The sequence below is a fragment of the Gorilla gorilla genome, chromosome 9 (genome assembly GCF_029281585.2).
Source record: "Gorilla gorilla gorilla isolate KB3781 chromosome 9, NHGRI_mGorGor1-v2.1_pri, whole genome shotgun sequence".
In the NCBI taxonomy this organism is placed as follows: domain Eukaryota; kingdom Metazoa; phylum Chordata; class Mammalia; order Primates; family Hominidae; genus Gorilla; species Gorilla gorilla.
In genome coordinates, this window is record NC_073233.2 from 12,311,574 (window position 1) to 12,326,531 (window position 14,958).

General features: G+C 38.8%; 1 protein-coding gene across 1 annotated transcript; it reads right to left on the bottom strand.

The window, feature by feature from the left end:
• Positions 1–12,969: 12,969 nt before the first annotated feature.
• Positions 12,970–14,062, bottom strand: LOC101139737 (olfactory receptor 52L1). The gene has a single exon (XM_004050573.5). It carries the CDS (start codon positions 14,006–14,008, stop codon positions 13,019–13,021), a length of 990 nt encoding a protein of 329 aa, XP_004050621.4. The 5' UTR covers positions 14,009–14,062; the 3' UTR covers positions 12,970–13,018.
• Positions 14,063–14,958: the final 896 nt, after the last annotated feature.

Consider the following 14,958-nt stretch of genomic DNA (forward strand, 5'->3'; position numbering starts at 1 on the left):
TGTTATATTGACAGATTTCCTTGTATTAAAACTTTTCAGAATTTCTTAACAAACCTACAAGATTTCCTTCTTTTTATAGTTACTGAAATTCAACTCCACTATTTGATATCTGTATGAATTTTGACAGCTAATTCACTGTATGTAATCTCGGTCATTAATAAATATTTATTTATAATTATCAACTATATGTCCAGAATGAGATTAGTCACAGGGATAAGAGATTATGGTCCCTGCTCTCATCAAAATTTTATTATGGTAATTGCATTACATTATAGTATCAATAGCTTCCCATTGTTCATAAAATAAAACCAACTTTCCTAATATGGACTACTGAGAAATATATATGAACTGGACTGTAAGCTTCATGAGGACTAAATTCCTGTTAATTTTGTTCCCTATTAATATGATGTCTAGTACAGTGTTTACAGTGTGGTAGAATCAACATATTTTTATCGAATTAATTCAAGATCATACATACTCTATCTCCTCCTTACTTCTCCAGTGTATTTAGAACCACCTTTTTTCAGTGGATGATTATCCCTGCCATAGTCATTGTTGAATGTCTCTTGGGGGTTTGTGATTATGAAGTTAAAGTGAAATCAGTCAGTTGATTTTTTTTTCCTTCACCTCCTAGGTCCAACCACAGAGAAGACGAACAGTTGGGTTTAATCCAGTATGTTCTTAATTTTGTATCTGACCACAAATCTCTTGTATTCTTTGACCTATTTTGTGGTTAAGCAGGCTGATCTCTATGGCCTAGTTCAACTGAGCTTTCTGAAATGACTTCCTGGCTTCCAGTTCAGATAATAGTAGCCACCTGAAGGAGATCAAAATATGGAGGGACAAGATTGGGTATTTATTATTATTCCTATCCTTTGCTTTGATACAGTTCTGTTAGTGGCTGCTTCTTTGTAGCCAGAGGTCCTATTGGGAAGCATATCTTCCAAAGCTCCAGTGCTTACTAAGTTTGAGGAATGTTGCTGCCTCTCCATTGCCCTTCAGGGCTGGGGCTGGTAGTGAGTTCCTGCTGTTGCTATCTCCTACGTGCTTCTTATTGATTCCCTTGACCCTGCCAAGACCCCTATAAATAGTCTCTTTATTAAACCCTTTTTTTTTTTTTTTTTGAGATGGAGTCTTGCCGTGTCACCCAGGCTGGTGTGCAGTGGCACGATCTCGGCTTATTACAACTTCCACCTCCTGGTTTCAAGCAATTCTCCTGCCTCAGCCTCCCGAGTAGCTGGGATTACAGGCACCCACCACCGGTGCCTGGCTAATTTTTGTATTTTTAATAGAGACGGGGTTTCACCATGTTGGCCAAGCTGGTCTTGAACTCCTGACGTCGTGATCCGCCTGCCTCGGCCTCTCAAAGTGCTAGGATTACAGGCATGAGCCACCGCACCTGGCCTCTTTATTAAACTCTTGTCAGTGAAATCCTTTTCCTGTACTGTCTGTTTCCTGCTCATATTGTAAACAGTACAGTAGTTAGTACCAGAAGGGTACTCAAAAATGGACACTTAACATGAGATGCCAGGATTCGGTTATTCGCATATTGATGAGAATGTGGATAACTAAATTTCCAAGGCAAAATGGAACATTAAATGTAGCATGGAATGGCATCCCAATAATGCAAATTAGCAGCAGTGTGTGTAGAACGACAGGCAGGTGGAGGACAAGGACCTATGGTAAGAAGGACTGTAGGCTGTCTGGGTGAAAATCCTAGCACCATCACTTACTAGCCATGGTACTTTGGACAAATCACTTTACCTCTCTGGGTCTCAGTTTTCACATTTAATATGACGATAGTAATAGTGACCTATTTTGTAGAATGCTTGTGAAGATTAAAAGAGTCAATATATAAATAGCACTTAAAACAGTGCTGAGCTTATAGTAAGCACTATATGAGTTAGTTACTATCAATTGCACTATTTTATATAAAACTGATTGATTTCTTTGTGTCCTCCACTTTTCTTTTTGGTAATGATTCCTCATATACTCCTCAGACTTTTTTCCTACTGGGAACCAACTGTAAAATATAAAGTTCTACCTCTTATGCCTGTTTACTCCACTAATATGTATTTTTTTTTCTCAGTATACTGTCATCAGTATAAAGAGAGAGTCCAGATCATATATTGTGGAAACAAAATACAAAGTCTGGGGCCTGGGCCTGGGCCTACTAAGAGTTCATATCAGACAGCCTCTTAAGGCCAGGGCTTGTGAAAGAAGACATTCTTTAAGTTTTAGGGAACATGTGCACAACTTGCAGGTTTGTTACATCTCTATACATGTGCCATGTTGGTGTGCTGCACCCAGTAACTCGTCATTTAACATTAGGTGTATCTCCTAATGCTATCCCTCCCGCCTCCCCCCACCCCACAACAGTCCCCAGTGTGTGATGTTCCCCTTCCTGTGTCCATGTGTTCTTATTGTTCAATTCCCACCTATGAGTGAGAACATGCGGTGTTTGGTTTTTTGTCCTTGTGATAGTTTGCTGAGAATGATGGTTTCCAGCTTCATCCATGTCTCTACAAAGAACATGAACTCATCATTTTTTATGGCTGCATAGTATTCCATGGTGTATATGTGCCACATTTTCTTAATCCAGTCTATCATTGTTGGACATTTGGCTTGATTCCAAGTCTTTGCTATTGTGAGTAGTGCCGCAATAAACATACGTGTGCATGTGTCTTTATAGCAGCATGATTTATAATCCTTTGGGTATATACCCAGTAATGGGATGGCTGGGTCAAATGGTATTTCTAGTTCTAGATCCCTGAGGAATCGCCACACTGACTTCTACAATGGTTGAACTAGTTTACAGTCCCACCAACAGTGTAAAAGTGTTCCTATTTCTCCACATCCTCTCCAGCACCTGTTGTTTCCTGACTTTCTAAAACTTAAAGTATAATAATAATATTGAATTTTTAAAAAGAAATATAGAAACATCCACATTCTGCAAACCAATTTCCTTTCTAAATACAAAGAGAAACTTTAAGTAAAATACTAGGAAGCCAAATAAATATGTTTTTCAATTAAAAAAAAGAAGACACTCTTAGTGACTGTAAAGGGGGCAGTTCCAGAAAGGAAGATGGTAGAGATACCTGTTGTCTTGGGCTTGTCTCTAGGAGCAGGAGGAAAGGAACTGGGAGAGGGAGAGGAAAAGGGAGAGAAGGAAGGAGGATGGGAGACAGAAAAGAGGGAAAGAATAAAAAGAGGGAAGGAAGAAGGAAAAAGGATTAGAAGAAAAGGAAAAGAAAAGGAACTGTAAGGAAAGAGAAGGAATAGGAAGTAAAGGGAAGAGAACAGAAGGGAAATAGGAAGGGGTAAAAGAAAAGAAAGGGAAAATAAAAGACGAAGAGAAAGGGAAAATGAAAGGAAAAGCTATCTTTTGAGAATTTCCAGTCACAATTCTTTCCTTACGGTGTTTGGTGGCTGGAATTCACATACCTTTTGTGTCCTAAAATCTATAAATAAATTGGTGTTTTGTTGGCTTAAAGTTATTTGTAACACTTATTTTGCTATCCTTCTAATATCCAGTATAATCTGTAGTAGTAACACTTGTTCGGTCATCATTTTGATTACTTGTGATTGTTTTTCCTTCATAGTTCTTACTCAGGCTTTATTAATTTTATCAGTCTTTTCAAAAAATCCAGTGCCGAGATTGGTTAATTTTTCTCTATTGTTTCTGTTTTCTATTTTATTGACTCTTCACTTGTCTTTTTTTTCACCTTATATTTTAGGCTCATGGGGTATACATATGCAGGCTTGTTACATGGATAAATTTCATGTTGTAGGGGTTTGGTGTACAGATTATTTAGTCATCCAGGTAATGAGCATAGGACCCCGTAGATAGTTTTTTGACCCTCACCCTTCTGCCACCCACCACCAAGTAGGCCCTAGCGTCTATTGTTCTCCTCTTTGTGTTCATCTGTATTCAATATTCATTCCTGCTTGTAAGACAGAATATGTGGTATTTGGTTTTCTGTTCCTGCATTCACTCACTAAGGACAATGGTTTCCTACTGCATCCATGTTGCTGCAAAGGACATGATTTCACATTTATGCCAGTTAGTATTCCATGGTGTATATGTAACACATTTTCTTTATCCAACCCACCGTTGATGCGCATCTGGGTTGATTCCATATCATTGCTATTGTGAATAGTGCTCCAATGAACATTCAAATGCATGTGTCTTCATCATAGAACTATATATATTCCTTTGGATATATATCCATAATGGGATTTCTGAGTCAAATTGTAGTTCTGTACTATGTTCTTTGAGAAATCTCCAAACTGCTTTCCATAGTGGCTGAACTAATTTACATTCCCACCAGCAATGTATAAGTGTTCCTATTGCTCTGGTATCTTGCCACTATCTGTTACTTTTTGGCTTTTTATAATAGCCACTTGACTGCTATAAAATGGTATCTCATTGTGGTTTTGATTTTCACTTCTTTAATGGTTAGTGATGTTGAGTATTTTTTCATATGCTTGTTGACCACAGGCATGTCTTCTTTTGAGAAGTGTCTGTTCATGCCATTTGCTCATTTTTTAATAAGGTTGTTTGGGTTTGTCTTGTTGATTCATTTAAGTTTCTTATGGATTCTTGATATTAGACCTTAGTCAGATGCATAGTTTGCAAATATTTTCTCCTATTATGTAGGTTATCTGTTTACTGTATTGATAATTTATTTTGCTGTGCAAAGTTCTTTTGTTTAACAAAGTCTCACTTGTCTATTTTTGATTTGTTGCAATTACTTTTGGAGTCTTCATCATAAAATATTTGCCAGGGCCTATATCCAGAATGATATTTCCTAGATTTTCTTATAGGATTTTATAGCTTAAGTTTTATACTCAAGTCTTTAATTCATCTTGAGTTGATTTTTTGTGGTGATAGGAAGGTGTCCAGTTTCAATCTTCTGCATTTGGCAGCCAGATATCCCAGCACCATTTATCGAATAGGGAAACTTTCCCCCATTGCTTGTTATTGTTGACTTTGTTGAAGATAAACTGGTTGCAGGTATGCAGCATTATTTCTGGGTTTTGTAATCTTTTCCATTGGTCTGTGTGTCTGTTTTTGTACCACTACTATGTTTTTTGGTTACTGTAGCCCTGTAGTACAGCTTGAAGTTGGGTAATGTAATGTTTCCAGCTTTGTTCTTTGTGCTTAGGATCACTTTGGCTATTCAGGTTCTTTTTGGTTCCATATGAATTTTACAATAGTTTTTTTCTAATTCTGTGAAAAATGTCATTAGTAGCTTGATAAGAATAGTATTGAATCTCTAAATTGCTTTGGGCAGTATGGGGAATGTTTTAACAATATTGATTGTTTCTGTCCATGAGCATGGAATGTTTTCCCATTTGTTTATGTTGTCTCTAATTTCTTTCAGCAGTGTTTTGTAATTCTGGTTGTAGAGATATTTTATCTCCTGGTTATCTGTATTTCTAGGTTTTTTATTTTTTTATTTTTTGTGGCTATTGTAATGGGATTGCATTCTTGACTTGGTTCTCAGCTTGGATAGTATTGGTGTGTATAGGAATAGTACTGATTTTTGTAATTGATTTTGTGTCCTGAAATTTGCTGAAGTTTTTTTTAATCAGATTTAGGGGCCTTTAGGCAGAGAGTATGGGGTTTTCTGGATATAGAATGGTATCTTCTGTGAAGAGAGATAGTTTGACTTCCTCTCTTCCTATTTAGATGCCTTTTCTTTCTTTTTCTTGCCTGATTGCTCTGTCCACGACTTCCAGTAGTATGCTGAATAGGAGTGGTAAGAATGGGCATTCTTTTCTTGTTCCATTTGTCAAGGGGAGTGCTTCCAGCTTTTGCTCATTCAGTATGATGTTGGCTGTGGGTTTGTCATAGATGGCTTTTATTATTGTGAAGGATGTTCCTTTGATGCCTAGTTTGTTGCAGGTTTTTAACCCGAAGGGATGTTGAATGTTATCAAAAGACTTTTCTGTCTATTGAGATAATTACATGGTTTTGTTTTTAGTTCTGTTTGTGAGATGAACCCCATTTATTGATTTGCATATGTTGAACCAACTTTGCATCACAGAAATAAACCCTATCTGATCATGGTAGATTAGCTTTTTGATGTGCTGCTGGATTTAGTTAGCTAGTATTTTTTTTTTTTTAGGATTTTTGCATCTATGTTCATTAGGGATATTGGCCTGAAATTTTCTTTTTTCATTGTGTCTCTGCCAGACTTTGGTATCAAAATGATGCTGGCCTCATAGAATAAGTTGGGAAGTCACTCCTTCTCAATTATTTGGAATAGTTTCACTGGGATTGGCACCAGCGCTTCTTTACACATCTTGAAGAATTCATCTGTGAGTCCATATGATCTAGGGCTTTTTCTGGTTGTTAGGTTTTTTTTATGACTGAGTCAAATTTGGAACTCAATACTGGTCTGTGCAGGGTTTCAATTTCTTCCTCATTTAATCTTGGAAGGTCGTATGTTCCAGGAATTTATCAATTTTTTCTAGGTTTTATCATTTGTGTCTGTAGAGATGTTCATAATAGTCTCTGAAAACTTTCCGTATTTTTGTGGAGTCAGTAGTAATGTCCTCTTTGTCATTTCTGATTGTGTTTATTTGGATATTCTCTTTTTTATTATTAGCCTAGCTGATAATTTTTCTTTCAAAGAAAAACGTTTTGGTTTCATTGATCTTTTGTATAGTTTTTTGCATCTCAAATTCATTCAGTTCACCTCTGGTTTTGGTTATTTGTTTTCTTCTGCTAGCTTTGGGGTTGTTTTCTTCTTGTTTTTCTAGTTCCTTTAGGTGGGAAGTTAGGTTGTTAAACTTTTGATGTGAGCATTTAATGATGAAGAGCATATGCCTTCCTCTTGACATTGCTTTAGCTGTGTCCCAGAGATTCTCATATGTTATATCTCTGTTCTCATTAGCTTCAAACAATGTATTGATTTCTGCCTTAATTGCATTATTTACCCCAAATCATTCAGGAACAGATTGTTTAATTTCCATGTAATTGTATGGTTTTGAGAGATCTTCTTGGTATTGATTTCTATTTTTGTTGTGCTGTTATCTGAGAATGTAGCTGGTATAATTTCAATTTTGTTTAATTTATTGAGAATTGGTTTATAGCTGAGCATGTTATTGATTTTAGATTATGTACCCTGTGCAGAGTAGCAGAATGTATACTCTGTGGTTGTTAGGTGGAGTGTTCTGTAGATGTCTCTTAGGTCCATTTATTCAAGTGTTGAGTTTAGATCCTGAAGATCTTTGCTAGTTTTCTGCCTCAGTCATCTGTATGATACTATCAATGGGGTATTGAAGTCTCCCATTATTATTCTGTGGTTATCAAAGTCTCTTTGTAGGACTCTAAGAACTTCTTTTATGAATGCTCAGTGTTGGGTGCATATATATTTAGGATAGTTGAGTCTTCTCGATGAATTGAACTCTTTATCATTATGTAATGCCCATCTTTGTCCTCATTGATCACTGTTGGTTTAAAGTCAGTTCTGTGTGAAATAAAAATAGCAATGCTTGCTCTTTTTTGTTTTCCATTTGCTTGATAGATTTTTCTCCATTCCTCTGCTTTGAGCCTATGAATGTCATTGTATGTGAGACAAGGCTCTTGAAGACAGCATATAGTTGGGTCTTGCTTCTTTATCCAACTTACCAAATTGAACATTTTAAGTGGGGTTTTTACCCCATTTATTCTCAAGGTTAATATTAATATATGCAGATTTGATCCTATCGTGTTTTTAGTTGGCTGTTATGTAGACTTGATTGTGTACTTGCTTTGTAGTGTCAATAGTCTATGTACTTAAGTGTGTTTTAGTGGTGGTCAGCAACAGTCTTTCATTTCCATGCTTAGCACTTCTAAGGCAGGTCTGCTGGTAACAAATTTCCTTATCATTTGCTTGTGTAAAAAGGATTTTATTTCTTCTTTGCTTATGAAGCTTAGTTTGGCTGGATATGAAGTTCTTGACTGGAATTTCTTTTCTTTAAGGATAGTGATAATAGGTCCCTCATCTCTTTTAGTTTGTGAGGTTTTTTGCTGAAAGAACCACTGTTAATCTGATGGGCTTCCTTTTGTAGGTGGCCTGCCCCTTCTTTCTAGCTGTCTTTAATACATTTTATTTCATGACAACCTTGGAGAATCTGGTGAATACGTGTCTTGAGGATGGTCATCTTGTAGAGTATCTCACTGGGATTCTCTGCATTTCCTGAATTTGAATGTCAAACTCTCTACTGAGGTTGGGAAAATTTCATGGAGAATATCTTCAAATGTGTTTTCCAAGTTGCTTGCTCCCTCTCCCTCTCTTCCAGGGATGTCAATCAGTCATAGGTTTGGTCTCTTAACATAATTGCATATTTAATAAAAGTTGCGTTTATTCTTTTTTGTTCTTTTTTCTTATTTTTGTTTGAATGAATTGATTCAAACAGTAATCTTCAAGCTCTGAGATTATTTCCTTAGTTTGTCTATTCTGCTGTTAGTATTTCTAATTGTACTACAAAATTCCTGTAGTGAATTTTTCAGCTCTATCAAATCAGTTTGGTTATTTCTTAAAATGGCTATTTGTCTTTCAGCTCTTCTATCATTTTACTGGATTCCTTAGATTCCTTGGATTAGATTTCAACTTCCTCCTGAATCTCTGTGATCTTTGTTGCCATCCAGATTCTGAATTCTATGTCTGAGATTTCAGCCATCTCAGCCTGGTTAAGAACCATTGCTGGGAACTAGGTGGTCTTTTGGAGGTAAGAAGATACCCTGTCTTTTTGAGTTGACAGAGTTCTTATGCTGGTTTTTCCTCATCTGTATTGGCTGGTGTTCCTCTTATGTTTGAATTTGTCCTTAGGATGAGGCTTTTTGCTTTTATATTCTTTGGCGCCCTTAAGGGTTTCACTGTGGTGTAAATTGGATTCAGTCAACTAGCTTCATTTATGGATATATTCAGGGGGCCATGGTTCAACTCAGCACTCCTGGGTTGTGTGGTCTAACCCTGAGGAGCTGGGACAAGGCCCATGGCTGTGTTCTCTGGCCCCTCTAAGCTAAGCACCTACTGCACTGGAGGAGCCAAGGTGTTCTCCGTCCAGTGGCTACAACAGTCCAGTGGAGGGTGCTGCCAAAAGTGCTTCATCAGGGAAGTGGCAGGAGAGTCCTCACTTACACGTGTGTTAAGGCAGTGTCAGGGCAGCACATGTGCTGGCAGTGGCAGAGTGATGGCATGGTGGCAGTGGCAGTGCAATGACAGTGGTAGTTTAATGGCATAGTGGGGTCCACGCATACGTGTGCATTGGCAGTGGAAGGGTGGTGACATTGAGGTTTGTGTACGTGTATGTGCATTGGCGATGGTGGGGTGTCAATGTCTGCATGACTCTAGCAAAGCAGTGGGGGCAGGGTGCAGGTGAGTGCATGTCAGCAGGGGTCAGGGGGCTTCTGCCAAAGCTCTCTGACAATTAGGTGGAGTCTGCTAGTGAAGGAGCTATGGCAGTTGCCACTGGGAAGCCCCCTGGTTTGGCAACTGAGGCTGTGATGAAGCACATGGAGCCATGCTGGGACCCAGAAAGAGGCTGGCAGTACTCAGATCAGACTTGCCTGGTCGCACAGGCAAGATATCCCTGTTCTCTACAGGTCCAACAGTCAACAAGGTCAAAGCCACCTAGAGGAGCATGGCAAGCCTTGGGGGATGGGTGTCTCTGTGCTCCACTGCAGCCAGTCCCATGCCAAACCCTCTGGGCTCCACATAGACTGGAGTCCCATTCCTTCCATGTCTCCAAACACTTCTCCCTGATAGCTCAAATGTTTATGGGGGTTGTGGGGTCCCCTGCAGCTAGGATTCCAGAGGTACATGGAGAGTGGGCCACACAATGCCTATTTAATTCACTCCTTCCCCAGGAGCCACTCAAGGCCAGAAATGAGACCTGGTGCTCAGCAACCCCATGCAGGATTTCCAGCTTCCTCCTCTTTCAGCCCAGCGTCTGTGACCTCCCTCAGTCTGCTCTCAATTCCTCCCTTCCAAAGATCTGCCCAAAGTGTTGTCAGTATTCTTGATGGTTTTGTCTCTTGGTGGGAGAAGCTCTTCCTGGCTGTGTCTAGTCAGCCATGTTGGCTCTTCTCTATTCTGCTCTCATCACTATGAATACCTTACTCTTGTTTACCTTGGACTTAATTTATTGTTCCTTTTCTAAATTCTTAAGTTGTTAACTTAGATAATTGATTTTACAACTTTACTGTTTTCTAATATAGGCATTTAAAGTATAAATTTTTCTCTGTTTTCTCTTTGGCTGCATCTCACAACTTTTGCTATATGTACTTTTCAATCAGTTTGAAATATTTTCTGACTTCCTCTGTGATTTCTTAGTTGATCCGTGGGTTATTGAGATGTATTTAGTTTAGTTTCCAATTATTTAACTCTTTGCATGCTACCTTATTGTTATTGTTTTCCAATTTAATTCTGTATTGGTAAGAGACTATGACCCTGCACACATACTAAAAAAAAAAAAAAATCTCCTGCCCCTGCTCCCCATGCCTTTCTAAACCCCCATGTGACATTAGCAATAAGCCCAAAGTTCCCTCACCCAAAGGATGAGAAGCCTCCCTCATGCTGCCTATTAGAACAAAACTCATTCTCTACACTTTATACTTCCACAGAGGAAGGCTCTTCTTCCTCTCCCCACAAGGGGGACATATGGGAGTGAATACTTCTCTCTTCTCTCCGGTTTCTCCTCTCCTTTGCTTGCTTTTCCATATGGGAAGAAGGGTCACTAATACAATTGGGCAGAGATTATTGGGAGCAATGGATGCAATGGATGGGGTTATTGTGTTTCAAAAGTACAAAACATGTTCTGATCTGTTTCACTGCCTGCCTCATGGTTACGTAAGGATGGTAGTAAACACTCTCTTTTTTTGTATTTAAATACCATAGCCTAACCTGCATAAGAGCCTGTGACCTGCTTTTTAGAGAGAAACCTAGAAAACAGCCACTCACTGTTTTGCATTTTATATTCTGCTAAGGTTCCATTTATGAGATTTTGTGATGTCTTTCAGATGGCTGGATAATTGTGCTTGGAGTCGAATTTTCAAATTAAATTGCCTCATGTCCAGGTGGAATAAGGTAGTAGGAAGAGGTGCAAAGATTTAGAATTAAGAGTCTCTCCTCTGTCCTCTGGTTCCACTTGTATTTTCTAATTATGACTTACCAGAGAACCCTGCATTAAAGACATTTTTAAACAAACAAAAACTGCAAACCTTTACAAGAGGGAATTCTAAAAGATATACTTCAGGCAAAAGAATACATATCCCACTTGGAAGATCTGAGATGAAAAACGTATACTTTTTAGGCTGTAGGTTGGTCTGTTACAACAAAGATTACCAAAAATATGGTGGTTTAACCCAGATACAGGTTTATTTCTGTTTCAGGTTCAAGTCATGGTTGGTGGCCCAGACAGTGTTAGGAACACAGCTCTTCTGTATTGTTACTCTTCCATCTTCAGTTCACATTTCTGTCTTGTGATCCAAGAAAGCTGCCTGAGATCCTATTATCATATCCACTTTGCAAGCACCAGCAAGTGGTCTAAATGGAAAGATAAGCAAATGACTTCCCATTATAGCCTACCAAAATGAAGCTTAGACTATCTAGGGTTAAGAGAGTTTGTTACAATAGATGTAATACATCATACCCTGATTTTCTCTAGGACAATTTACCGGAGTTTAAGCCCTAGACTGGGAATCAAGCTGATTAGAATGTGTAATTCCTCCTGCAATAAAAACAGCTCATACCAGTCCTCCCTAATTCATCTACTTGCAACGGCCAAGTTAAAGGCCTGATACTAAGCCTCTCAGACAGAGTACTAGTTATTATGAGTAAAATTTACTAAGAAAAGAAAAACTAGAAAAACCAACTATTAACTCTACCCCTCCTACCAATATGTAATCCCAAAATAAATCTTATCTCCCGAGCATCTTACATCAAAGTAGCAATGACTTGACTTCTTCCATGACTAAACAAAATGTGTTACCTTCTAGGAACAAAAATAATTAGGCCAGATCTCAGGGCAACATCAACAAACAGGTTGCAATATATCAATTGTAGCAGTCATCTTTTAAGTTTTCACCCAGTTCCTATTAACAGAAATAGAAGATCTAATTGACACCACTCCACATGCCCTATTTCCAAAAGAGAAACCCATTTTTAAGTGTCCATAACTGCTACTATACTTATTGCTTGATTTATTATAGCTATGTTTACCAACACTGGGATCTAGCACATTTTGTAGTTATTAGATGCTAATAATTATATGGTTACTTTTGGGTTTTTTAATGAATATTTATAAAACAAACATATATGCAGTACTTGGTCTTATTCCTTCTTTATCCAAAGCATGAATATAAATAAGTTGAAAATACAAAGAGATATCTTTTAAAATAAATTTCCTAGACACATATAGATTTCTTCCTTGAAAATAGAAATTGTATTTTATTATTCCTAGAGCCTATTACCATAACTTCTCCACTTATGTTTGTTTTAAATAAATAATACCCATATTGCAATAAATGCTGTTTTCTTACACTGTGACCTTCTCAGCTGCTTTGAAGAGACCCTATTGGTAAAGAGGAGCCAATGATCTGGGGATCCCAGCACTAACTTAGAGGTTTTGAAGAAACTCTAAACCTAAAACCAACCAAAGGGTGGGACTTTACAATTCCAGACAGTGTTGCATGGCCTACCATTGGGCAAAGGCGAGAAAGATGACACATTCAGAGCTATCATCTATTTCTCCTATCCCCAAGTCCTACTGACACAAGGAGTAGAGAAATGTTGAAATCAAGAGCAAAAGAAAAAATGGCAAAAATATTCACAAATCCAGATATCCAGGTACATCCCAATAAGCCAAGTATCTGTGGGTGTTCTTTAGCATGGCACTAGTAAGACTAGAAGGAATACTCACTGCAAAATGGTCTGTATTCATGTAATCTACACCAGTCACAGGCTCCTGGCTGTGGTCCACAGAAGAAGCCTCCGAAGGAAACAATGAGAATATGTTCAGATCAATCCTTTTGTGTAAACACTGTGAGCACTCGCTGGCAGATCTGCTGAGTCTTCACTCCATAGACAAGAGGATTGAGCACAGGTGGCATGAGGAGATACAGTGTGGCCAGAAGAACATGGACATGACGGGGTACATGATGACCAAAGCGGTGAGTGAGGAAGGAGAAAATTCCAGGGACATAGAGGACCAGGATGACACAAATATGAGAGCCACATGTGCTAAACGCCTTAAGTTGGGCCTCACTCCCTGGTACCTTCAGCACTGCCTGGAGGATGTGGGCATAGGAAACACCAATGGCCAGAACATCCAGCCCAATCACAAGCAAGGCCACAGTCAGCCCATAAGCTCGATTGACTGTGGTTTCTGAGCAGGCAAGTTTCACAACAGCCATATGTTCACAATAGGCATGGCCTATGATGGTGGCTTGGCAGAAGATAAGTTTTCCCAACAAAATGGGGAAGGGGATGAGGAGTAGTAATCCCCTCACCAGCACCACCATTCCGATGCGCCCTATGACCCCTGGATGCAGGATCATGGAATGGTGCAAGGGGTGACAAATGGCTACATAGCGATCCAGAGCCATGGCCACAAGTACCCCTGACTCCATGGAGGAGAATGCATGGATGAAGAACATCTGGATCAGGCAGACGGTGTACCCACTCTCGTGGGCACGAACCAGGAGCACTGCAAGGGCTTTGGGTGCAGTGGAGGAGGCCAGAACCAGGTCGATGGCAGCTAGCATGGACAGGAAGAGGTACATAGGTTGGTGCAAGGATGGGTCCATCCAGATGATGAAGAGAATGGTAACATTGCCCACTAAAGCAAGGAGGTAAAGGATGCCCAGGGGCACTGCAATCCAGTGCTGGCTTTCCTCTAAACCTGGAATCCCTACCAGGAAAAAAGAAGGCTGGGATAGCCTCCAGCTTGAATTGCTAAGGAGCATTATCAATGGCTTGGAGAGGAAAGAGAAAAAAGAAACCAAAGTCATGATTTCTGCATTCCTGCTACATTATCACATTGTCCAAATGGGGCAACCATCATCATGAGAAGAATAAAGTGACTTCAACTGCAAACGAAGGGAATAAAGTTAGCTACAGGGAAGAAAATCTCCTTTGGTGAAGATAATTCTTTACAAGTGAGACATCCACATGTCTGAATGAATACAAGCTTAGTTTTGGTTAGAGATAAGAGTAAACATAAGCTGCTTTTGGAGAGATGCTTAAACTCTACTATTCAGTTGCTTATATTTTGGAACTGTCAACTTCAAAGAGTTATTTTTATTAGCCCCTTGGTATTACTGACCACTGTAAATCAATCTCTTGTTTTTGAAATTAGTCTTCCTCAGTTTCCACGACATGGCACTCCAGAGTTGTTCCCCCTGTAGCCTCGGTCCCACCATTTTCTCTATCTCATTATGTCATTGATTCCAGGGATCCATCCTCTCCTGTATTCCCTATTCTGTACATTATCTCTTAATTGACTTCATTTATTCCCATGGTTTTAACTGTTTATATACTTTTATTTCTTCCAAATTTATGTTTGTTTACCCAAATATCCTTCTGAAATATAAATCCATTTTTCCATTTGCTTTATGAATATCTATACACCACATCCTCAACATATTCAACATTGGATTAATTCACCTATTTTTCCCAAATTTGTTCTACTTACGTTTTGGCAATAATTTTTAATTACATCCCTAGCTACCTACACAATCCAATCTAAAAACTTGGAACCTGTCTTTACTCATAATCCTCATCCCCTTTTATTCATTCACCAATTCGTGTTGACTTTATGTTAACCCCTCTTATATCCACTCCTTCTTCTCAACCCCCAATATCACTACCTTAGTTTACACCCAACTTCTCTCACCTGGACTATTTCATAACATCTTTCTGCCTTTGCCATAAACACCTTCCCAATTCACTCTCAACCCTG

Excerpts from the sequence above, each read along its gene's own strand:
- LOC101139737 (XM_004050573.5), bottom strand. The coding sequence starts at position 14,008 with ATGACTTTGGTTTCTTTTTTCTCTTTCCTCTCCAAGCCATTGATAATG.